The following is a 26,171-nucleotide window of genomic DNA, read 5'->3' as shown; positions in this document are numbered from 1 at the left end:
CCAGCTCCTCTCCCTGCCTCAGCTCCTCTATGCCACTCTCAGCTTTGCTCATCTTTGTTCATTGTTCATAAAGCGCTATCTGCTGTTCTCCAGCATGTCTGAGAAGCGGGGGGACTACAGTATGTTAATTGGCATTTTTTGTGTGTACAGATAGAGGCAGTGTGTATGCAGCTGGAGGAAATAATGAAGGACAATTGGGGCTTGGTGACACTGATGACAGAGACACATTTCATCAAATTTGCTTCTTTACATCTAAGGATTCCATTAAACAGCTCTCTGCTGGTGCTAATACATCAGCTGCTTTAACTGGTAAGGCTTGTTTGTGCTTCTTTCTGGACACTTCTTTTCTTTTAAGGATATATGAACTCAGTAAATATGTGACGGTATTAGCATTTGTGTGCCGTCAGAAGACTTTAGAAATAGAACTTTAAATCTGTATATGTTGAGTGAGAGATAAATACATTAGAGAAGGTGATTGATAAAGTTCTCAACTCCGCTAGCTATCTATTCTTTTAGCTATTCTTTTATTTTCATTTTTGTTTTGTTTTGTTTTTTGAGACAGGTTTTAACTGTGTTGTGTAGCCCTGGCTGTCCTGGATCTCACTCTGTGACCAGTCTGGCCTTGAACTCAGAGGTCTGCTTGCCTCTGCCTCCTGAGTTCAGGGATTAAAGGAGTGCGCCACCATCGCCTGGCTAGATATTCTTAAATGTTATCTTCATTGCATAGTCTGAAGGTACACTTAATGACTTTAATTAAAGTTGCTACTGGAAGTATTGATAGAAATCAGTGGGATGTATGTTATTAAAGTGTGGGTTATAATGATCATTACATATCTCTGTCTTTCTTCTCAAAGTAGATGAGATCTGAGAACTTTTGTTTAAAAGTCAGAGCCATGATGCATGTGACCTCTCTGAAGCTGCTGGCTTGCAGCTTTCTTCAGAGAAGAGATAAAAGTGTTGTTCTATCAACAATATTGTTTATTATTCAATGCTACTCCTTCAGTTTTTATTTTCAGTTTTAATTTTGACTTTTTATTAAACCCTAGAAGATCAATTTTTTAATTCACTAAGAGAAGTTGATTGGTATTGTCCCACTGTTAAATCTCCTTAACTTCAAGGTCAGAGGCATGCCGGTCATGAGTTCATGGCTAGCCTATGCTACATAGTTAAGATGCTTTTTCAGAAAAAAAGAGAAGTAAACAAGTATTGATAAAACCTGAAATAAGCTTGTCCTGCATTTAGCTTAACTGTTCCCAACACTGAAGCCTTATCAGAAAAGACATAAGTTGGAGGGAGGGGACCATTTCTGTGTGGAGACATTTTTTTAAAGATGGTGTTAATGGCCGAGTTAGAGTTTATAAGGAGGAATATCATAATGTTTCCTGTTAATTTTTATCATTTTTGTTTGTTTTGAGGCAGTCTTACTTTGTAAACCTAGCTGGCCTTTTGTGTATTATAACTTTATTCACAGCAATCCCCCTGCCACTTCTCCCTGAGCTCTGGGGCATGAGTTGCTACACCTGGCTGCACTGTTCGTTTCTAAGCGGCTGGCAGAGAGTTTGAGTGTTCTCAATCCAAGGAAAGGATAAATGTTTAAAATGCTAGATAAATCACTCTGAGTTTGTCATTACATGCTATATGTGCATTTTAAGTATCATGTTGCATTCCATAAATATCTACGTTATTATGTATCAATAGAGATAAAATAAGACTAAAAATATAAGCCAGAAGACAATGATAGTCTGTAAGAAATGTCATAGCTCGAGAGCCTGTCTAGCCCTTTAAAGACCTTTCTCCCTTGTGCTTTCTTTATAGAGGATGGAAAACTTTTTATGTGGGGTGACAATTCTGAAGGGCAGATTGGTTTAAAAAATAAAAGTAATGTGTGTATCCCTCATGAAGTGACCGTTGGGAAGCCAATCTCATGGATCTCTTGTGGATATTACCATTCAGCTTTTGTAACAAGTAAGATGAATGTTTTGATTCATTACATTGTCTCTCATTTCTCAATCATTACCACTAGTAAAATGAGTTATAGTTCACATGGTTGCTCAGCTACTAAAATAGTCTATGTTTTATCAACTATAGAAATGATCACTGAAAGCATAGTCTTTCATGTATGTTTTAATTCAAAACATTTTTCCATTTCTATGTTGACAGTTTATAATTTCAAATTTTCTCTGTCAACTTTTTATAAAGTGAGTATTAGGTCTCTTATAAAAATTAGATTGCTATTTTATAAACCTTTCTAAATTTTGGTTCTCGAACTTGTTAGCCTTAGCCACTCTCCCCTGGAGTCACTTGCTTCCGTGCTTGGTCTGCCCTATTCCTCCTGTCTTGGTAATTCTTCTTTATTGTTTCAAATAAGTGAGTCATAGAGTATTCTTGTGAGAACCGGGATGAAGATTAGATGAAGGATGAGGCCTTAGTCCTGTGGTCAGTATCTGCAGCCTAAAGTTCCTGGGTTCGGTAGCAGTCTCTGCTTGGCAGTGTTGAACTGTTGGAGTCTGTGTCTACACTGACATATACATTTGACAGCTCTGCTAGTAATGATGGAAGGATGATTGTGATTTTCTTTCTAACTGACCGATTAGTCATCAGATGCCCAGATGAAAGTTTAGTGGATTCTCTTAGAACAGCAGTTAATTCAGAGACCCCAAAACAGGCAAAGTGCTGAGCCAACGTGATTGCGGCGTGCTCAGCCTTAAGCAGGACACCTATCCATATCACCCCCTCAAAAACGTACGGAACATCCCAGAAATCAGAGGGGGAAATGCAAGAGCTGGAGGATACGGAGGAGTATTTGAAGTGCTGTCTTCTGGCCGTAATGCGACTGCTGTACATATGATGTCACAGCGCTGTGGTCACTCACACAAGACCTGCAGAAGATGGGTGCCCGTCATGGATTGGGGGCTCAAGAGGCCCCACCCCCTAAGCCTGTTAATGATTACAGAGGGAGGGGAGCCCTGGTTTTTTAGTAGAATAGCCATTTTAGGTTTTTAGTACTCCAGTAGATACCCTCTACCAGGGCTCATGCAAGAGGCTGCAATTAGTGGATCACAAACCGTGAAAGAACTGAGTGCAGGGTGGAGCAGAGAAAGGTTTTATGGGAGGGCTGTGAGAGAAGGTCATACAGCTATGCAGTTGTCAGAAGACTAAAAGTAATACTAAACGTGTTTAAGAGTGTTTTGTAGAATGTCATGTTGATAAAAGCATAGCACTTCTCTTTTAGAAGTTTATAGCTCTAAGATAATAATAATAAAGGCATTTTGAGCTACTAAGGCATTTTCTTCACTCTCCTAACAACTGTGGTGGAAAGCTGTGCTCTCTATGATTTCATATACTAGTCAGAACCAAGGTGATGCTGCATCTGAGCCAGAGACCCACTTTCCAAACCCTGGTTGATCTTTGGACACCTTAGCCACACCCAGGAAGAGGAAGGTGTAATAGCAATGTGTAATCAATAGGCACTGCCTGTGTGTCCTGGGTACATCTCTAGTCACTGTGTTGTTTCTTTGAATGGAACAACAACCTCATGATATGGCATGCTTCCTCCAACCCCATAGCAGTAGTGATTACTAGTAGCTTCAGCAAGTAAGTTGTGGGATTACAGATAAGAATATGAAAGTCTCTGCTTTCAAGAAACTCAGTGTTGGGTGGACAAGGTGCAAATACTTTATAGCGCCATCTAACCAAAATGTTATCTTCACAGCTATTCAACTTATGCATTGCATACATAACCGAGATTTCTAGAGCAAGTTTTTTTTTGTTTTTTGTTTGTTTGTTTTTTAAAAAAGCAAACTATCTGAGCCAGGCTGCTCAGGCCTGTAATTCTAGCTACTCAGGAGGTTAAGGGAGAAGGATTCTAAGTTCAAGGCCTTAATGAAACCCAGTCTGAAAATCTGAAACTTCTAAGGAATACTGCTCTATGGTCAGGCTCTTGACTAGCTTGTTTGAGGCCCAGATTTAATCGCTGGTACCATGAATGCATATGCACACACATGCATGCCGTAAAGGTATAAAGAATCTGTAAGACAATTTTTGCTGTATTTTCTGGAAAAGCTAAAGTGATTATTTAGTTCTGTAGTCATGAATTCTTTCTGAAGGGTACGAGATAAAATAGGTGAGAGGAAAAAAAACATCCAGCTTTGTTTTCTTACCTTGTAGTGAAACATACCTGAAGAAAGCTCAGATTTACTTCATTACTGGCTGAGCTTTTAGAGAGCATGAGAACATGTGCCAGAGGACCAGTGGTCCGTTTACATTGATGTCCCCTTAATCTTTCTCCTTTTCTTCTGACAGCCGACGGGGAACTGTACACGTTTGGAGAACCTGAGAATGGGAAGTTGGGTCTTCCCAACCAGCTGCTGATCAATCACAGATCACCCCAGCGAGTGCTAGGAATTCCTGAGAAGGTGCTCCAAGTAGCCTGCGGTGGAGGGCACACTGTGGTTCTCACAGGTATGTGTGGCGCCTGCTATACTCTTCTCTGTACTCACTAGTAGCTAATGACACCCTCACAATCCTTTTTATTGTGACAGGATAGGAATACTTGGGGCTGGAGAGGTGGCTCTGGTTAAGGACCTGAGTTTGGATTCCAGCACCTGAGTTGATCAGCTCACAAATTTCTGCGTAATTCCATCTCCAAGGGATTGAATGGGAAAATTAAGGAGAAAATGTGATAAAGGAAAAAACAGAGAAGGAAAAATTAGTACACTTAGAACAGGCAATGTGTGATATAATCTACTAATTAAGTCATGATATGATGTACTCAAATAGTACTCTTGCCATTGCACCAATATGCCTTCATACCCTTGTTCCAAGTACAGTTTCTGTAAGGAGTTTCATCTCTATCTTATTTATATTTCAAACATTTTAAAGATTTCTTTACTTATTTATGCAATGTACACTGGTGTTTTGCCTGTATATACTATGGGTGAGGGTGTCGGATCCCCTGGATCTAGAGTTGAAGATGACTGGTAGCTGCAATGTGGGTGCTGAGAATTGAACCCGGGTCCTTTGGAAGAGCATCCAGTGCTCTTAACCGCTGAGCCATCTCTCCAGCCGTCAGGCATTCTATTAGAGAGAAAAAATGTAAAATATGTGGCAATAGTTAAGTATTCCTCAGTACCCTTCATTCTCAGATGAGCTAAATAGACACTTTTCAGAAAAAGAATTCTTTACAACTGAATGTTTTCACAATTGCCTGGATGGATTTCTTTAGGATTTATCAGGTAAGTTGTTAACATCAGATGATATGAGGAATTTGCCACCAGGCTGCATTTAAGAATGAGAAAATTCATTTCTGCCTTTAGAGTGGGATTCCTGTTCTCCTTCCTAAGATTCCACAGAAGACAGTAATATGACCAGCATGTCACTCAGTACAGTGAACAGCCACATTGTCACCAGGGTATCTCTCAGTACACAGACCAGCCAAATAGTCACCAGGTTGTCTCAGTACACAGACCAGCCACATTATCACCAGACTGTTCTTCAGTACACAGACCAGCCACATTGTCACAAGGGTATCTCTGAGTACACAGACCAGCCACATTGACACCAGCATGTCTCTCAGTACACAGGGCAGCCACGTTGTCAACAGCATGTCTCTCAGTACAGGGAACAGCCACATTGTCACCCGTGTGCCTCTTAGTACAAGGACCAGCCACGTTGACACACAGTACACAGACTAGCCACGTTGTCACCAGCATGTCTCTCAATACACAGACCAGCCACATTGTCGTCAGTGTGTTTCTGAGTACACAGATCAGCCATGTTGTCACCAGCGTGTCTCTCAGTACACAAACTGGCCTCGTTGTCACCAGGGTATCTCTCAGCACAAAGACCAGCCACGTTGTCACCAGTGTGTCTTTCAGTAAACAGACCAGCTACATTATCACCAGTGTGTCTCTAAGTACAGAGACCAGCCACGTTGTCAGCAGTTTGTCTCTAAATACACAGAACAGCCACATTGACATGCAGTAAACAGATCAACCATGTTGACATGCAGTACACAGACCAGCCACGTTGTCACCAGCATGTCTCTCGGTACACAGACCAGCTGTGTTGTCAAAAGCGTGTCTCTCAGTACAATGACCAGCCACATTGTCACTAATGTGTCTCTAAGTACACAGACCAACCATCTTGTCACCAGTGTGCCTCTCAGTATAACAATCAGCCACGTTGACACATAGTACACAAACCAGCCACATTGTCACCACCGTGTTTCTCAGTACACAGACCAGCCACATTGACATACAGTACACAGAACAGCCACGTTGTCAACAGCATGTCTCTCAGTAAACAGACCAGCCACATTGTCCCCATGGTATCTCTCAGTACAAAGACCAGCCATGTTGTCACCAGCATGTCTCTCAGTACACAGACCAGCCACATTGTCAGCAGTGTGTTTCTAGGTACACAGACCAGCCATGTTGTCACCATGATATCTCTCAGTACACAGACCCACCACATTGTCAGCAGTGTGACTCTTAAGTACACAGACCAGCCACATTGTTACCATCATGACTCTCAGTACACAGACCAGCCACGTTTTCACCAGGGTATTTCTCAGTACACAGACCAGCCACATAGTCACCTGCTTGTCTCTCAGTACACAGACCAGTTACCATGTTACCAGTATGTCACTCAATACAGAAACAAGCCACATTGCCATCAGCGTGTCCATGAGTACACAGACTACCCACATTGTCAACAGTGTGTCTCTAAGTACACAGACAAGCCGCGTTGTCACCAGGGTATCTCTCAGTACACAGACCAACCACATTGTCACCATTGTGTCTCAGTACACTAAGCAGCCACAGTGACATGCAGTAAACAGTCCAGCCACGTTGACACACAGTACACACTAGCCATATTGCCACGAGGGTATCTCTGAATATACAGACAAGCCACGTTCTCAAGAGCATGTCTCTCAGTACACAGATGAGCCACGTTATCACTAGTATGTTTCTCAGTACAGCTACCAGCCACGTTTTCACCAGTATGCCTCTTGTACACAGACCAGCCACGTTGACGCAGGGTACACAGACCAGACACATTGTCACCAGGGTATCTCTGAGTACACAGACCAGCCACGTCACCAGCATGTTTCTCAGTACACATACCGGTCACGTTAACACACAGTATACAGACCAGCCACATTGTCACCAATGTGTGTCTCGGTACAGTCACCAGCCACGTTATCACCAGCATTCCTCTCAGTGCACTGACCAGCCACATTGACACTCTGTACACAAACCAGTCATATTGTTGCCAGTGTGTCTCTCAGTACACAGACCAGCCACATTGTCACCAGGTTGTCTCTGAGTACACAGACTAGACATATTGTTACCACTGTGATTTTCAGTACACTGATCAGCCACATTGCCACACAGTACACAGACCAGCCACGTTATCATCAGGATGTCTCTCAGTACACAGACCAGCCACGTTGTCACTATGTGTGTCTCAGTACACAGACCAGCCACGTTGTCACTATGTGTGTCTCAGTACACAGACCAGCCATCTTTTCTCCAGTGTGTGTCTCTCAGTACAGCGACCTGCCTCATTGCCACCGGTGTGTCTCTAAGAACACAGACCATCCACGTTGTCACCATTTTGTCTCTCAGTACACAGAGTAGCCACACTGTCACCAGTGTGTCTCTAAGTACACAGACCAGCCATGTTGTCACTGTGTGTCTCTCAGTACACAGACCAACCACGTTATCACCAGTGTATCTCTGAGTACACAGACCAGCCATATTCTCACCACCATGTCTCTCAGTACACAGACCAGCCACAGTGTCACCAGTGTGCCTCTCAGTACACTGACCAGCCACATTGACACGTAGTACACAGACTAGCCATATTGTCACCAGCATCTCTTTCAGTACAGAGACCAGCCACACATTGACGTGCAGTACACTGACCATCCATGTTGCCTCTAGTGTGTCTCTCAGTACACAGACTATCCACATTGACACACATTACACAGACCAGCCACATTGTCACCATTTTGTCTCTTAACACAGACTAGCCACATTGACACACAGTACCCTGACCTGCCACGTTGTCACCAGTGTGTCTCTCAGTACACAGACCAGCCATGTTGTTACAAGTATGTCTCTCAGTCAGCAACCTGCCTCATTGCCACCAGCGTGTCTCTAAGAACACAGACCATCCACGTTGTCACCATTTTGTCTCTCAGTACACAGACTAGCCACACTGTCACCAGTGTGTCTCTAAGTACACAGACCAGCCACATTGTCACTGTGTGTCTCTCAGTACACAGACCGGCCACGTTGTCACCAGTGTGTCTCTCAGTACAGCCACCAGCCACGGTGTCACCAGCGTGCCTCTCAGTACACAGACCAGCCACATTGTCATCAGTGTCTCTTTTCAGTACCGAGACCAGCTACATTGACGTGCAGTACACTGACCATCCATGTTGTCACCAGTGTGTCTCTCAGTACACAGACCAGACATGTTGACACTCAGTACACAGACCAGACATGTTGTCACCAGCGTGTCTCTCAGTACACTGCCCAGCCACATTGACACACAGTACCCAGACCAGCCACGTTGTCACCAGTGTATCTCTCAATACACAGACAAGCCATGTTGCACAAGTTTGTCTCTCAGTCAGCGACCTTCGTCATTGTCACCAGCGTCTCTCTCAGTACACAGTTCAGCCATGTTGTCACCAGTTTGTCTCTCAGTACACAGACCAGCCAAGTTGTCACCAGTGTGTCTCTCAGTACACTGACCAGCCACATTGTCACCAAGGTATCTCAGTACACAGACTGGTCACATTGTCACCAACATGACTCTCAGTTCACAGACTAGCCACGTTGTCATCAATGTGTCTCTCTGTACACAGACCAGCTACATTGTCACCAGGGTATCTATCAGTACACAGACCAGCCACATTGTCACCAGGGTTTCTCTCACTACACAGACCAGCCACATTGTCACCAGTGTGTCTCTCATTACACTAAGCAGCCTGGGTGACATGATAGTCCAGCCATGCTGACATGCAGTACACAGACCAGCCATGTTGACATACAGTACACACCAACCAAATTGCCACAAGGGTATCTCTGAGTACACAGACCAGCCACATTGTCAAGAGCATGTCTCTCAGTACACAGACCAGCCATGTTGTCACCAGCATGTTTCTCAGTACACTGACCAGCCACATTGTTTCTACAGTAACTCTTTTATAGTCAGCCATGTTTTTTGCTTCACAGTTTCTCTTCTCTAGATGAGAAATGACCTCAAATTTCCTGAATTATTTATTGAAGGAGCTTTGGTGACTCCAACGGTCACCTAAATCATCATATAGTGGGAGGCTTCCTGTATTGTAAAGAAAATTTGCTTATGAATACATTAACATATCTACTATAATTTTTCATTCCTTTGAAAATTATATTTTGGATTAGGTGTGTATGTGTGTGCCACCATGTTTTACAGGGAGATTCTGTGGCTTGTGCATGCCAGGCAAGTGCTGTATCTCCTGTTCATAAATTATATTTTGTAAAATAGTTTTATTGAACTACTTTTAAAGGGGAATATCTTTGTAGAAATGTTTTTAATTGTGGCAGTGAATGGAAATTGTTTAGTAACATTTGTGAGTTTCTGAGATGATATAATTATAAATGCATGTCAGGGAGTTCTCTGAATTATACTTCTTTTAACCTACCTGATGATTGTAATAACTCCTTTTATGGTTATTCATAAAAGACAAATCATACCCAGATAGTTATTTTGTAACACCCAATTTTTCTCTTCTTTCATCTTTGAAAGTTTGCATTTCATGTCAGTATTTTTCTGGCGCTCTTTCACAGACAATTCATGCCCATTTTAAAAGTTGAATCCTGCAATTATTTCAGATATGATGTATCTCCTTGCAACTCTTTTCATGTATGTGTTCATTTCCTTCCAGAGAAAGTTGTGTATGCCTTTGGACTGGGACAGTTTGGCCAACTGGGCCTTGGCACTTTTCTTTTTGAAGCATCAGAACCCAGAGTCATTGAGCGTATTAAGGATCAGAAAATAAGTTATATTTCCTGTGGAGAAAATCATACAGCTTTGATGACAGGTATGAGATAATTTTTCTGATTTCTGGATATATATAGTATATATATATATATATATATATATATATATATATATATATAAAATGAATTTATCCCATATAACATTCATATATAAAATGAATTTATCCCATATATATATAATGAATTTATCCCATATAACATTCATATATAAAATGAATGTTATATGGGATAAATGTTTCTAACATCTTATGGAATTTAATATTCTAAATACAAAGTTATAAATTAGTTTAAAAGTAAATGTATAATTCCGATGAAAACAAATGTGGGGACTGGGTATATCTCAGTGGGAACACATGTTCCTAAGCTTATGAGGCCTTGAGTTCAGTTCTAGCCTTAAAAAAAAATGATCCAAGTTTCGAATCTTAAATTAGACCTTTGGAGAAGAGTAAGTTACTAAAATCTTTTCAACTTGTATCAAAACTCTGCTCAAGCCAGAGAGAAAAATCACACAGGAAAAACTTATCTTTACCTACTCAATATAGAAGAGCTGTCCTCATGCTGAGCGACATTTTAGGATGCTTTGACCACCAGGGGGCGTTTCACCACTTCTTCCTTCCCTTTGCTAAGTAGTTGAGAGAGAAAGGCGCTGTGATGACCACCAGGGGGCGTTTCAGGACTGACTGACTCCTTCCTTTTCTTGAAGGCCACCACAAAAACCACTGAGCAAATTCATCTCTTTGTTGCCTTCTGCATTACGCAAGGAGATGTTCTGTTGGCCTGTTTATTTTTTAGTCTTATAAATTAGATGCTGTTGATAATGTAAGTCTCAATAAAATTATCCCTTGAAGTGACTTAGCCATTCACTGTAGGGAATTTATGCATTTGAAAACTTACATGCTTTGTAACAAAATGCTTCATCTAAAAACAAAGTAAAGCATGAAAAGTCAGAAATAATTCTAGTATATCTGAATAATTCAAATTCTTGTATTTATGTTTTCCTTCCTTCTATCCAAAACAGTTCCAAAAAGAGCAGAGCTCATGCAATGGTATCTGTTTCGAGAAGTAGAACTTAGAAAACGTGAGCTACTACCACAAATAGTTCCATCTTTCCCACAAAACCCTTTGAGAAAAACGGCCTGTCTGTCCTCAAGTACTGATGTTCTCCTTTGCGTAGCATGCAACAACACTATGTCCCATAGGAGCTGTTGATATGTGTCCCGTGCTGTGCGGCCCTAATACTAGCTTCTCTGTTCATAGTACCATTCTTCATCAACCCTAAATTGTCCCTGATGCTGAATATACTTTTTATGAATCGTGAATCTTATTATAGATTGTTCAGTTGTTTGCATGGTACTTTTTCTGCCTGATGAAAAGTTATGCCACTAATAACTGAATATTAAGTTTATTTGACTTTTTACTCATCTATCCTCCTCAAGAAACAGATTTTTTTCTCTCTTTATTTATCTAGTACAATGACATATATTGAGTTTTCTTAAATTCTTGCCAGTTCCCTACCAATAGCTCATATTTATAAATGTTCTTTGAGCTTGGAAGTTCAATCAAGCAAATGAGATAAGGGTTACTTTCTCAGGCAAAAGAAAATCATCTTGGAAAAGCACACATTAAAGGAATTTGCTCAGTTTTGTAAATTAAAAGAGTAACTTACCATCTTACTGAATTCTCTTCTATTACTTTAAGTCAGTCTACGGTCAGGAGATTCCCTCAGTGTACAGCCGCTTTGCCTTCTTTAGTCAGAAATCCCCAGATATGAGCTAATCATTTCCCAGCCTAAAGCCATTCACTTAAAAAGCTTGCTGCTCTTCAAACGGAATTAAAAATGTACAATCTAAACAAATTTCATCCTCCGTAGTGGTCTTGCCTTCCTGCTTTAGATTCTGATCTCTCCAAGTTTTCCATATTCGGCTTGCTGCTTACTTTCTGGTCTTTTGCCTGGCCTGTTCTCGTACAAGCTTTCCCTTGTACTGCTGATTCTGCCTGGAGGGTGCTTTATTTCCTTCTTAGAGCTATATTCTATCTTTTAGGATTGACTTTGAAAGCCTTCTTTAATGCCCCACTAGAGGGAATGTCCGCTCGTCTGTACCCTGATCGGCCTCTGTTCTGTGGCACTCACCATGCGCCTTTAAATGCAGGGTATGAAGGAGGGGCTCGCAAAGAAGCGCAGAAGTTAAATGCAGCTGCAGTGTCAGGGTGTGGCGGTGGGGTTAGAAGTGGCAGGATTGCTCAGCATCGTGTGCTGATCAAGATAGGACCCAGTAGGGGATTGGTCGGAGTGCGTGATTGACTCCAGCCATTGGTTTGGCAGTGTCCCACACCCCAGAAGCCAAATTAATAAAAGAAACAACTGTATTCTAAGTATATAGTTCTCCACCAGTGACAAATTTACACCCCTGGGAGAGACAGATGATACCTGGAGACATTTTTCATTCTCACTGCTTCAGAAAGGAATTATTCTACTGGCATGTAGTAGACAGAGGCCAGTGATAAATAGACTACAATGTGTAACAGACACACAAGTCTTTGACCACCAAGATTTAGTGTTCCGTTCTCATTTCCACTGCCTGCTCTTATATAAAGAACCACCAAACACTGTACTTTGCACAGGTCAGTAGGCCAGGGTCAATTCAATTCAGAATTCTATGAGAAGCTAACTGCAGTAGAAGTGAAGATATGAGTCTACAACTAGATCTGTACAAATGGAACTCAAGTAACTTTGACTTTGTTTGCATTTTAGATGTAGGCCTCATGTATACTTTTGGCGATGGCCGACATGGAAAATTAGGACTTGGGATGGAGAATTTTACCAACCAATTCTTTCCTACATTGTGCTGTAATTTTTTGAGATTCACAGTTCAACTGGTAAGAGTTTCACATTTCCTCTTGCATATTTTCATATTTCTAGATTTGAAACTTTTGTTATTTCATAAAAACACTTGTTTTTACATCTGTGTGAGCATTTCATAGATCTATAGCTAATAATGGCCATAACCAGTTATGTAAGGGGCAAACATTAGATGTTTCCAGTTTTGCTCCTTCAACAACGTTTTTGTACAAATACTGCTTTTTCTGCTTCATGTTCACTTCTCTTGCAAACTTGGAGCGTGCCATGCCTGTAAGCTTTGTGTCTCATATAGAAGTACCCAGCAGAATGCCTTGCTCACACAGCTAACAGGGCAGATGCAACAGACCTGGGGGAAGTTGGGCACTCTCAAACCCTGCACAAGAAGAGACGGGACAATACATAAACACTGTTGCAAATGATTTATTGGCTGAGCACTCAGATAAGAATTTATCTTTTCAGTGACACCTCATGATCAGTCAATCTTCCTGTTGTATTGTTTCTAGTATTTTCACCAGCTAAGAACTATGGACATGTAAATGCTGCTTACTTGGTAGTGCTCATGTTGCTTCTCCAAAGGCATTGTGTTTCATACTGTGGAATCCTTCTTTTATTAACTTGATAATTGTGATGGTTTGTTGCAAATAAGGAACAATGTGTTCCTGCCCAGATCCCAGCTAGCTTACCCCCGAAATAATTACATGGAAACTGTATTCTTTTAAACACTGCCTGGCCCATTACCTCCAGCCTCTTATTGGCTAACTCTCACATATTGATTCAACCCATTTTTAATAATCTATATCTCACCACGAGGTCGTGGCTTACCGGGAAGGATTCAGCATGTCTGACCTGGCAGCTTCATGGTGGGCAGCTCTCTGCCTCTGCTTCTTTCTCCCACAATACAGTTCTGTCTTCCCTGCCTATCTATGTTCTGACCTCTCAGGCCAGGCAGTTTTCTTTATTAATTAACCAATGAAAGCAACAGGTAGATAGAAGACTCTCCTGCATCAATAGTTTTAGTTGCTAACTTGACACAATCTAGAATCACCTGGGGAGGAGCCTCAGTCGGGGATTGTCTAGATTGAGTTGGCCTGTGGGCGTGTCTGTGAAGGATTTTCTTAATTAGGTTCATTGAAGTCTGAAAATCCATGCTGAATGTTGGCAGCATCATTTTACAGACCGGGCCTTGGACTGTGTGCACAGGAGAGAGCAAGCTGAGCACTAAGTAGCATGCATACATGCATTTTGTCTGCTCCTGGCTATGGACCTGATGTGATTAGCTCCCTCAAGCTCTGCCACTGTGACTCTCTTATGATGGGCCTCAACCTGCAACTGAAAGCTAAAAGAAACTCCTAGGTTGCTTTTTTCAGGGGATTTTTATCATAGTATAGAGTCTTTTTCAATGGCTTTCATTGGTGAGTTAAGACCATTTATATTTAGGATTATTACAGAGATAGATTTGCAAACTTCTGCAATTAAAAAATTAAAACATATTTGCATTACTTCTCCTCCATCTTTCCCATGCCTCCTCTCTCCCAAATTCACATCCTCACTTTTATCCATTTTTACATACACATAGAAACAAGTACATACGTATCCCCTCCTGTGTTCATTGTTGCCCACATGCACATCTTCTAGGGCATCCCCTGGCATTGAATAAGCAATCTGAGGACTCGGTTCTCTCTCACTGTACTCATTAACATAGGGGTTTTGTTAACATTTTGTGAAAAGCATTTACTACTTCAAACTCCTTAGTGTGTTTATTTTTCATTATTTTGTTCAGTGTGCTTGTATTTTCCTCCGAAGACTTGTAAGCCTTTCATTTAGAAAGTGTTCTTTGAAAGGGAAAGATTTGGAGACATCATCTTATTTTTGACAATTTCATATATGTATGTATGTATGTATGTATTATGATTGTGTTCATCTCATTGCTGTCTCATATCCTTTTCCTTCTCCCTCTCAATGCTTTCTTCTTTTCGACTAGCATGTCTCTTACTTTCATGCCTTTATCTCTTTTTTTGGTTTACTGAATTTAGGATTGCTTACATGATGAGAGGCTATTTGCTAGAACATGGCCAGTGCACTACTGGCTACAGCAGTAAAGAAAATGTCCCCTTCTCCGTCAGTAGTAGTTAACTGCCAATAGTTCCTTAGAGCAGGGTGGTACCTAGTGGCTGCCCCTGCCTTCCATGATAGAATGTTGAAGATCCCAATCCTGTGCAGATTTTGTATATTTATCATTATAATGGTCAGAGACTAGTTATTCTTGAGTAATTTACATACCTATTATTCTCTAGATATTTTATGAAGTTTTTAATGTTTAAAGATCAAAACATAACATTTTCTAAGTTTTAATGAGATGCATCCTGTGACAAGGACATTTTCTCTAGATTATATTAAGTTGAAAGTAAATGATGGAAGAGATTGGTTTTAATTTTCAGTCTGTTTAAAGAATTATGTTTAATTCATGTAAATGTATACATCTGTACATGTATACATATCTACACACATATATGTATATGCATACTTGTACCTATGCATAGAAAGAAGCCATGAGCCACACCATCTCAGAGGTTTGCCTCTAAGTAAATGTCTTGTTGCTGATCTGATAACTGTTAGCCCATTTGTGTTTGATGTTAGCATTGGTCAATTTTTCTGTGGATTTACACTTGCAGATTGCCTGTGGTGGATGTCACATGATAGTTTTTGCCACCCCACGACTTAGTGCAATAGATGAATCTGAATTTGAAGAAATGTATGAACCTTACCTAAGTACAGGTTCTATGTCCACCACTGACCTCACCCCAGGAACTCCACTGAATAGATCTTTATCGGCACGTCTGCGGCGAAGAGAGCGGGTACAGTTGTGGTCTAGTGTGTGTGATAAGCGCTGTCAACCACTGCAAATAAAATAGCAACAATTCTCTTTTTAAGGGAGGGTCTTTTAAAATGAAAATGATCAGGGGTAAAGGCTTTTAAACTTATTATGACATAAGTTCGGAGTTGATATTAAAGAATACAAATGGGAAAATTTAAATTATCATGAAGAACCTTTGTTTATAGATCATTATCAAACATGCAGCACATTTCGTATAGATCTTTCTTAGCTCAAAGTAAGTAATCCCTTGATCCTTCCTTAAACTGTATGTTGATATATGATGACTGTTTGTTACATGCTTCTTTTTGGTAATACTGTGACAAGAACATTTCTATCCGTGTAACATGGCTTTAAGAATATACACCACAGTATTAGTATAAGAGATAGTGTTCTATTGTACAGCTGGCATGGGGCACTTAATATTTAGCATAATGGCTGCATTCTTTTTGTTAAACCTCCTAAACAATGGAAGGTTATAGTCTATAAATAATGAAATATGGGCAACAAAGAAGTAAGTCCTTCACTTGGAGACAGAATGTTTCCTACTAGTTATGTTTAGAGACTCTCTTCTATGCTTCAAATTTGCTATATAAGTTGCATGTCTTTAAAATGAAAATATTTAAATACTTAAAAGCTTTGAAAATTATTTTAAGTTCTAAGATGTATTCCTTTTGAAGTTATGTCCGTATTTTATTATGAAACAATATATATGGAATAATGAAGACTGTCCCATCAGCCTGTGGTAATAGTTGTTTCTTATGAACAACTTTTTGTTTCTCAGGGTAGACAGCTGAAACACAAACACACTCCCTAACATAAAAAATAGACTTATAGACTTCGATAGAGACAATTTAGGGGACCGACAATACAAAGACAGAAGCACAAGGCTTTTGAGGTCTTGGGAATGCTTATGCACAAGTTGTGGAACATTGGCAGACTTGAAGGCTTTTTCTCTTCAATATTTTCAGTAACTACAGGAAAGTGTATGCAGCTATTATCTATAAGATCACCTGACAGTTTGTTTAACCTTTCTTTAAAGGAGAGACCACCAGGCTCTGCTTCAGTGGTGGGAGCACTGCCTCCCTTAGAGGGAACTTCTGCCTCTACTTCTACTGGTTTCTTTTCCCCCAGTGCAATCCCTTTCCGCTTGTCTTTGAATAACTTCTCAGAGCAAAGCCCCTCTGACTCGGTGGAACCACTGGACTCAGGTAAGGTTGGTCTGCTCTCAGTGAAAATGGGACTGGCGCTCCTCTCATGTTTATGGTTATGGGCCAGGACATAGGCTGGTGGGATAATCAGAGTACTTGTTTGGTGTGGGTAAGGCCCTGAGACTCATTCCCAGAACTAGAAAGAAATGAAACACCTGTATTTTACAGTTTGCTGTATTATCTTCCCTGTAGTTAGAGTGTGGCATTTCTAGCTGGAGCGGAAATCTGTACACTCCTTATACCACTCACCGTAGCAGCAACTCTATGGAGCACTGGGCAGTACACAAAGAATCGTTCTAGGCCTGCAAATTCCATTGACTTTGGTGGGAAAAGTCTTTATTTTATGGTTAAGAAAAGCAAGGCTCAAAGAGAAGATGTGACCTTCCTCCATTCAGCGGGCGACACCAGTGGACAGCTTGGACAGAGTGTCAATAGAAGTCTGTGCTGCAGTGCGGTGCGCCGCTGTGCTCACGTGCCTCAGCGTCAGTTATGTAGTCAGCTCCTCTCCATCGCATGCTAGGCCTGCGCCTTCTAAACTCTGGGACCATCTTCATTTTTCAACACCCTGGGTTCTTTATCTTTGAAATGTGTTTAATAATATCTGACAAGATGACACAGAAGATAAAGACCCTTGCTAGGTATGAGTGAGAACCTGAATTTGATCTCTTGAACCCACTTTAAGGTTAAAAGAGAAATGGCCGACTATTGTGCGCCTCTTCTACATAGCTTTATTTGGAGATATTAGTGCATCTTAGGAGAATGTGTCCATTACTACTAATGTATACCTGAATATAAGCTCATGACTAAGAGCTCAGAAAAACAGTATTTTGAGGACTAAAATAGGAAACAGAAGCAGGTGAGGTGGCCCAGAGGTTAAACGCCTTTGCTGTGTAGGTCTGGTGGCCGGGGCTCATTTCTGGCTGTCACATACAGGTAGAAGGAGAAAACTGACTCCACAACTTGTCTTCTGACCCTCACACACATGCCATATGATGCAGTACCCATATACACATGTCACACCACACACACGCACGCGCGCGCACATGCACACATACACCAATAATATTGAAAATGAAACCTGGGGGTTGAGGATAAAGCATGGCAGAGATGACTTTTATATCTTTGAAGAATCTAGGCAAATGACTGAATTAGTAAAGAGCCAGGGACCCTGGCAAGAGCAGGCCATGGACAGGGCATGATAAGCAGACATGAGAAATGAGCTAGTAGCATGCACCTCGCATGGGGCTCGCTTTGACATAAGCTTCAGCGTCAGTCTAGCCTTAAACATAAAGCTATGAAGCTGAGAGGGAGCATGGAAAGGATTAGAGGGTGATGTATTGGATCGAGATGATCATATTTTACTGCATACATGTTTGAGATTCTCAAAAATAAAAATTTCAAAAAAATTTTAGAGTGTTGAAAATAGTAGCAGATTGTGCCAAAGAGTGTGTTGAAAGAGAGCGTAGGAAAGTTATTTCACACTTCAGGAGATTTCAGTGTGGAGTGGTATGTAATTCTATACTTTTGTAGCTAGAGTCAATAAGAATTTCGTCTAAAGTTTAAACTAAACGTTTTATAACTAAATTTAATTTAAAAGTAAGGTATTCCAAGGAGTTAGAATATATGCATCCCAAACAAAGAAAATATAGACAAAGATTTGAAGGTAATGCCTTAGAAAAGGAAAGAAGTGTGATTAGAAGATGGGGGTGGGAATTCAGGTGAGTATGTTGTTGGAAAAGAAATGGTAAGAAAAATATTCTTCATTTCATAGATTAGAAGATACTTATTAGGGCTGAATAGTTTTCTTCAGTCTAATGGTGTTTTTACCTGATGTATTCCAGTCCACTTGACCTTTTAAGATAATTACACTTCTGGGTTATTGCGGAGTGCAGGGAAGTCAGGCTGTCATTTAGAAGGACCAACTTTAGTCAGGAACAATGGATTCAAGAAATTAATACTTGAGAGAGTAGTAATTTGAAAGCACAAAAGAGCTGACAGTGTTCCCAGTAGATTTGGCATCATGGAAAACACCAGCAACGTCAACCTGAGAAGCTCTAGGGCAAGATCTGGGCAGAAGCCAGAGTGCTTAGAGTTGAGGCATGAAAGGAGAATGAGGGAGTGAGGAGGAGCTAAGCTCTCTAGATCATTATTTTGTCTATTTGGTTATGAGGCCGCCGAAAGAAGTGGGCTGACTGCTGGAGGGATTGTGAGACCAGTGTGGGACACAACGGAATCCCACATGTAAGCCAATGCAGTGAGCCAGTAGTCCAGGAGAGCATGGTAGCACAGGGGAGGCTGGGATACACAACAGTCTTCATAGCAGGGAAGACACAGTACACTGTAACAGAAAAATGAGAAGTTGGATACAAATATGTATAGATACATTGATGGACAGATAGATGGGGGGAGATGGAGAAGGTGGTAACAGAAAGTAGATCAGGTCTGTTGACATACATTATCTCAATCGAACCTGAGGCAAAATAAACAGATATGTTTTCCAAACCTACATTCTCTGGTTCTCTAATCTACACTTTTGTGACAGTTTCCCCATTATTTTTAAGGTACAGTATAATGCCTACCTGTTCTTTGTCCTGTGAAGGATTCCTCATTTTTATAAAAATAAGTATAAAATCTCCCATGTGAGCCCCACCTGTTCTTCTAGCTTCATCTTTCAATACTATTTCCTTATAGGATTCATCTAGGTTAGGAGATAACAAACGATGGCCCATGAGCCAAATCTAGCTAGTGTCCTACTTTTGTAAGTGGAAATTTATGGAAACCATCTATCCTGGCTCCTTCATGTATTGTGAGTGGCTGCTTTCGTGCCAAAATGTCAGAGGTTGGTGGCTGGAGAGGAAGATCAGCAGTTAAGAGTACTTTTCTCCTGAAGAGGACCTGAGTTGACGTCTCAGCGTCCATGTTGGATGGCTCACAACCACCTGTAACTTCAGCTTTGTGGAACCAGATACTCTTTTCTAGCCTCTGCCCACATTTGTGCACACACACACACACACACACACACACACACACACACACACACACACAGAGTAATAAGATCTTTTCTGAAAGTTTGAGATATCAAGGATAGCCGTATAGTCCCTGTTCTTACTTACAATCTGAAACTTTCACAACACAGCCTCAGATGTTAACTTACGGTGCCTGCTATTGCTCACACTGAGTGATTCAGTTTAACTTCCTGAAAGGAGCATGGACTGCAGAGTCAGACAGAACTGAGACAGGAACTGAGCACCAGAAGAGTCAATGAAGCTACTTTCCTCTCTTTGTTGTGGGATTTACCCAACATAGGTTAAAGTCTATGCTTTGAACATGTGGGAATTCTTCAACATAAGCTGTTTTCTTGGGTCTCTCTCTGCTTCTTTGTGTTGTTAGTATTGGACTTGATTTTCTTCCCCTTCCACCTATAACTTTACCTCTCAGAATTCTACACATCCTTGCATATACCATACAAGTGAAATCTTTCTTTATCCAGTATCCTATGTTCTACATCCCTTCTAGAGCATGAATTCATTAAGGATAAACAGTTACATTACTGTTTGTTAATGAACACACACACACACACACACACCCCACCAGCCTTATATCTTAAATATAGATAATTGAAACACAGAAATAATTACTATATTTTAGTTTTCTCTACATATTGTTTCATATGGAAGGAGTGTATAATGAACAATTATTCATTTACATTCAATTACAATCAATTGAAAGGATTCAAAACAAAGTAATGAGTGTATACTGGCATTTTTAATAGAGATTTCATAATATATGATCAGATCAAAAAGGGCACAGTGGCAGACAAAACTAAAAGTTCCAATAGAGCAAATGGATTTGGAATTTTCTGGTTTGTGATATTACCAGTTTTTTAGTTCTAAGTGATTATACTAGTTTTTCATGACTACATTTAAAAATGACCAAAATTTAGCAGGTCAAAATCACAGATATTTGTTGTTTGACACAACTTCCGGGAATCAAGACTCCAAGAGCAGCTAGACTGAGTGTTTCATGCTCAGGCTTTCCTGGACTAGCGCCTTTGAATGGGATGGTAGTGTCTGGAAGCTGAGTGGACTCCCAGCTCATTCATGCAGTCATTAGCAGGGCACTTCACATCTTTGCCATATAGGCTTCTTCATAGAAATGCTCACAATATGGAAATAAAGCACACATGTGTGACTAAGAAACTCCAGTTGTGGCCCAGTTATGGTCACTTTACTTAGTTGATGATGCACATAGAACTCAAGCCCCATATCATATGCAAGGGAGCCACACTGGTAAGAATAGCAGGGGAGTGGGGTCATTGGGACTGTCTTAAGACTAGCTGGCAGTGCTTGATACAGACAGCTCACCTGAGAAGGTTTTCTTCCAAGGACTACTGTTTGCATGTCCTTGTGAATGAAGCTCTTGCTACATATTTGTCAGTACAGTAAACTCTCAGTGTGAGATTTGAAAATGTGCTGCTACTATGAATGACTACTGTTCATCTCTAATCACAAGATTAGAAGGCCTTGGATGCAGTTATACCCCATGATGTATTATAGAGTGATTTTTTTTTGGTTCATTTGCTTTTTTCATTTCTGTTAGATCTAAGCCTGACTTTTTGCTTTTATTCATTTAGATTATTTTGAAGATAAAATGAACAAAGAGACAGAGACAGAAAATTCTTCAGCAGTGGATTCAGAAAACCTTGGTGAAACTACTGATGTCTTAAATATGGTAATTACTTTCGGTCTATTTAGATAGGAGTTATGTGAATTTTAGCTCCCCATGAATTTGAGTGTATATTCTTTGTATATTCTTTTATGTGTAAAATGCTGATTTTTGCTAATATTTAATAGTACATGCTAATATCAATGGGTTTCACTGTGACATTTCCATACCTTTATAAGTCAAACTTTGATCTCGTGTACCCTCCCTTTGACCCATCTTTCCCTATGCTTACTCCCCTCTGCCAGCTCCTCCCCTTCCCTTAACAATCCACCTTCTGCTTCTAGGTCATCTTTCCTTTTTAGTTTCTGTCTATGAGAGAAAACATATAATATTTGATCTGTGTTACATTTATTTTGCTTAACCTGTGTCCTACAGTTACATCCATTTTCCTGAAAATGACATGAGTTAATTAATCTTTATGGCTGAATTAAACACTCTGGGGTGTGTGTGTGTGTCTATGTGTGTGTGTGTGTGACAGAGAGGGGGGCAAAGGGAGAGAGAGTGTATGTGTATTTTTCTTTATCTATTCATCTGTTGACAGAATCTATAACTTAACTAATGATTTTTATTGCACTAAACATGGGTGTGTACAGGGTTTTTGTTTGTTTTTTTTTTGTTTTTGGTTTTCTGAGACAGGTTTCTCTGTGGCTTTGGAGCCTGTCCTGGAACTCGCTCTGTAGACCAGGCTGGCTTCAAACTCACAGAGATCCACCTGCCTCTGCCTCCCAAGTGCTGAGATTAAAGGCATGTGCTACCCCCTCCCGTCTTTACAGGTATTTTTTTTGTATGCTCACTTCATTTATTTCACATATAAACCCCAAAATAGTAGAATTAGATTATTTTTAAATAATATTTTTGATAATTAGTAATATTTAATAATTAGTAATTTAGTAATAGTTTAAATAGTTATTTTTAAATATTAAATAGCTCTATTATTGGCTTTTGAGAAACCTATGTACTGTACATCATGGCTATACTAGTTTACATTCCTACTAAGAGTTTTAAGTGTTTCTTTTTCTCCACATTGTCTCGTTTTTATCTCTTATTTTATGCATTTGGATTATTTTTCTCTTTGGTTAGTTTAACTAAGGTGTTGTCCATTTTATTTATGCTTCAGTGATGTAGCTCTTTGTTTCATTGACTTTTTATGCTGATCTTTTAATCTCCATTTAATTCATTTCTGATATGATCTTTATTGTGTATCATTTCTTTCCTTCTACTGATTTGGGTTTTGCTTTGGTTTTTTTAAGACCCTGAAATACATTGTTTTTGTGATCTCTCTGGCTGTTCTGAGTGTGTACTTCTTCACTCAGTGCCATCCACATCCCCTTTTGTACAGCTTTCTCTGTAGCCCACAGGTGCTGGCATATTGTCTTTCCATTTTCATATATTTTACTAATTTATTTTTTAAAAAAGAAAACAAAGTATCTTTTTTTTTTTTACTTTACATACCAATCCCAGTTCCCACTCTCCACTCCTCCCATTCCCTCCACCTTTTCCCCCACCCCACCCTCCCATCTACTCCACAGAGAGGGTAAGGCACATTGCTTTGGGGAAGGACCAAGGCCCTCCCTACTATATCTAGGCTGAACAGGGTATCCATCAAAGAGAATGGGTTTCAAAAACCCAGTACAAGCATTAGGGGTAAATCCTGGTGCCACTGCCAGTGGCCCTGAAGTCTGCCCCAGCCATGCAACTGTCACCCACATCCAGAGGGACTAGTTTGGTCCTATGCTGGTTCTTTCCCTTTCTCACCAGAGTTGGTGAGCTCCTATTTGCTCAGGTAAACTGTTTCAGTGGGTGAACCCTTCATGGTCTTGACCTCTTGGCTCATACTCTCACTCCTCCCACTCTTCAACTGGGCTTTGGGAGCTCAGTCCAGTGCTCCACTGCAGGTCTCTGCCCCAGTCTTCATCAGTTGCTGGATGAAGGTTCATTGGTGACATTTAAGATATTCATTAATCTGACTACAGGGCAAGGCCAGTTCGGGCACCCACTCCTCTATTGCTTAGGGTCTTAGCTGGGGTCATCCTTGTGGATTCTTGAGAATTTTTCTAGTGCCAGGTTTTTTGCTAGCCCCATAATGGCTCCCTCAATCAAGGTATCCCTTTCCTTGCTCTCATCTCTGTCCTTCATCCTTTGTGACTATCCCATTCCCTCAAGTTCTCCTCCCTGCTCCCTTTCTCCAGTCCTCCCCTTCTGAACTCCTTTCTCCCCCTACCCCCATGCTCCCAATTTTCTCAGGATATCTTGTCTATTTCCCCTTCCCAGAGGGATCTATATATGTTTCTTTTAAGGTTCACCTTGTTACTTAGCTTCTCTAGGGTCATGGACTATAGGCTTGTTATCCTTTGCTTTACAGCTAGTATCCACTTATAAATAAGTACATACCTTGTTCATCTGAGTAGTTACTTCACTCAGGATGTTTTTTTTTCTAGTTCCCTCCACTTGCATGCAAATTTTAAGATGTCATTGCTTTTTACCGCTGAGTAGTACTCCATTTAAATTTACCTCTTCTGAATTTTTCAGTGGTCTGATATTCACTGAAAACTATTATTTGACTTCCATGTGTTTATGTAATGGCTATAGTTTTTCTTTCTATTGATTTCTATTATTTTTTATTCCATGTAGTCTGATAATATGTTAGAAATTAAAATGTGTTTGAATTTTGTAAAATTTCCTTTATGGTCTTACATGTGGTCTATTTTGGAAAATGTTCCATATGCTGATGTCAAGAAATGTGCATTCTACATCTGTTGAAACATATGTAACATTACTGTGTTGCTTTTTTTCTTGGATAAGAATACATCTCTGAAGTCACCACTATTATTGTTTTGGAGCGCATCTTTCCCTTTCCCTATAGTTGTATTTTTTTCATAAAATCGAACACTTCAGTATTTGGTGAATTATGTATGTATGTATATGTGTTTAATGTATTTTTCATGTATAATTCCCTTGATCAATAAGTAGTGACAGTCTTGGTTTCTAATTCTGGCTTTCAGCATATTTTGTTAGATATTAGTATTGTTACTCCTGCTTATGTTCAGATTCCATTCACTTTGAAATAAATTTCCACCTCTTTCAGTTCTCTGTATGTATTCTTGATGCAGTTCTTTGCCTAAAGTATATTGCTCATTGTTTTCAAATACAGTCACCCAACTGGTGTCTTTTGATTGGTAAATTAACCCCATTTACATTCAAGTTATTATCGAAAGGTGTGTATATGTTACTGATTTAGTTCTTTCCGAAATTTTTGTTTATTTCTTCTTGCCTTAGCGTGTCTTCCTCTCATCCTAGAAGTGGCGGCTAACTGCTTCTCAATTGTATGACTAGTCTCACAGTGAGAGGTATTCTTTTCAGTGCTCTCATGATTGTGTTTGGTCTCCTTTCTCTTCTAGGTGTAGGATTGCTTTAATTGTCTTCTGTGATTCTGGTCTATTAGTCATGGCTTACATTGGTGCAAACTTATCTTGGAAGGTCTTTATTTCTCCATTGAATTTGAAGGATAACCTTGCTAGGAGTTACTATTGTAGTGATGAAATACCATGACCAAAAGCAACTTTGGAAGAAAGGTTTATTTCACATTTTACTCAGTTCCCGAATAACAGTTTGTCATCAAAAGCAGTGAGGGCAAGGACTCACGCAGCACAGGAACCAGGAGGCCAGAGCTGATGCAGAGGTCATGGAGGGATGCTGCTTACTGTCTTACTCCTCATAGCTTGATCAGCCTGCTTTTTTATAGAACCCAGGACCACCGCCCAGCAGTGGCTCCACCCACAGTGGTTGAACTCCTCCACATTAATCATTAATTTAAAAAATGCCCTACAGGCTTGCCTACAGCTGTATCTTCTGGAGCCATTTTGTCAATTGAGACTGTCGTCTCTGATGACCCTAGCTTGTGTCAAGTTGACATAAAACTAACCCACATACTAGGTATGATAATCTTGATTGGCAATTATTTTTTATATGAATTGAAATGCATCATTATTCCATTCTCTCTAATCTTTAACTTAATAAATCTCTTATTTTAATTGATTTGTTTTTAAATGGAATCAAGTGTTTCCTTTTATAGCTTGTTTGTTTGTTGAGATTGCAGTCTCATTCTGTAACTGTTCAGTCTTAGAATTCACTCTGTAATCCCACCACCTGGATTTGAACTTAGGATGGCCTAAAGGCCACAGCCTTCATAGTGTGCTTCTATGTTGAGATTTGTATGTTTGTTGGAATGGATGCGTAAAACACTATTATGTGAGATACTCCTATTTAGCACCCCTTTCCTTCTGGTATACATTTGAGGTATCAGGTTGTTGTGTAGTGTTGAGTTTAATTACAATTGGACTTCCTGCTAAAGTGTTTGTGTGGAATATTTGGCAGTGATCTGTAAGTTTTGACATGATGTGCACAATATCAGTCTGGTAAGCCCACTCTCTCTGTATACACAC

The 26,171-nt window shown here is 40.2% G+C and overlaps 1 protein-coding gene across 5 annotated transcripts in view; it reads left to right on the top strand.

Moving 5' to 3' along the window:
• The window catches only part of Rpgr (retinitis pigmentosa GTPase regulator), a 52,369-nt gene that overhangs the window by 5,738 nt on the left and 20,460 nt on the right, over positions 1-26,171 (top strand). For all 5 annotated transcript variants that reach the window (XM_048461570.3, XM_048461574.3, XM_048461573.3 and 2 more), the window contains exons 5-12: positions 151-309; positions 1,816-1,965; positions 4,303-4,461; positions 9,947-10,102; positions 12,814-12,938; positions 15,594-15,776; positions 16,836-17,004; positions 21,638-21,735. In XM_048461570.3, coding sequence (XP_048317527.1) covers positions 151-309; positions 1,816-1,965; positions 4,303-4,461; positions 9,947-10,102; positions 12,814-12,938; positions 15,594-15,776; positions 16,836-17,004; positions 21,638-21,735 — 1,199 coding nt within the window. The remainder of the gene's footprint in view (positions 1-150; positions 310-1,815; positions 1,966-4,302; positions 4,462-9,946; positions 10,103-12,813; positions 12,939-15,593; positions 15,777-16,835; positions 17,005-21,637; positions 21,736-26,171) is intronic.

Source organism: Myodes glareolus, chromosome X, assembly GCF_982192425.1.
Source record: "Myodes glareolus chromosome X, mMyoGla1.1, whole genome shotgun sequence".
NCBI classification, from domain to species: domain Eukaryota; kingdom Metazoa; phylum Chordata; class Mammalia; order Rodentia; family Cricetidae; genus Myodes; species Myodes glareolus.
The sequence above is the reverse complement of the archived record's forward strand: the minus strand, read 5'-3'. Positions and strand labels throughout refer to the sequence as shown.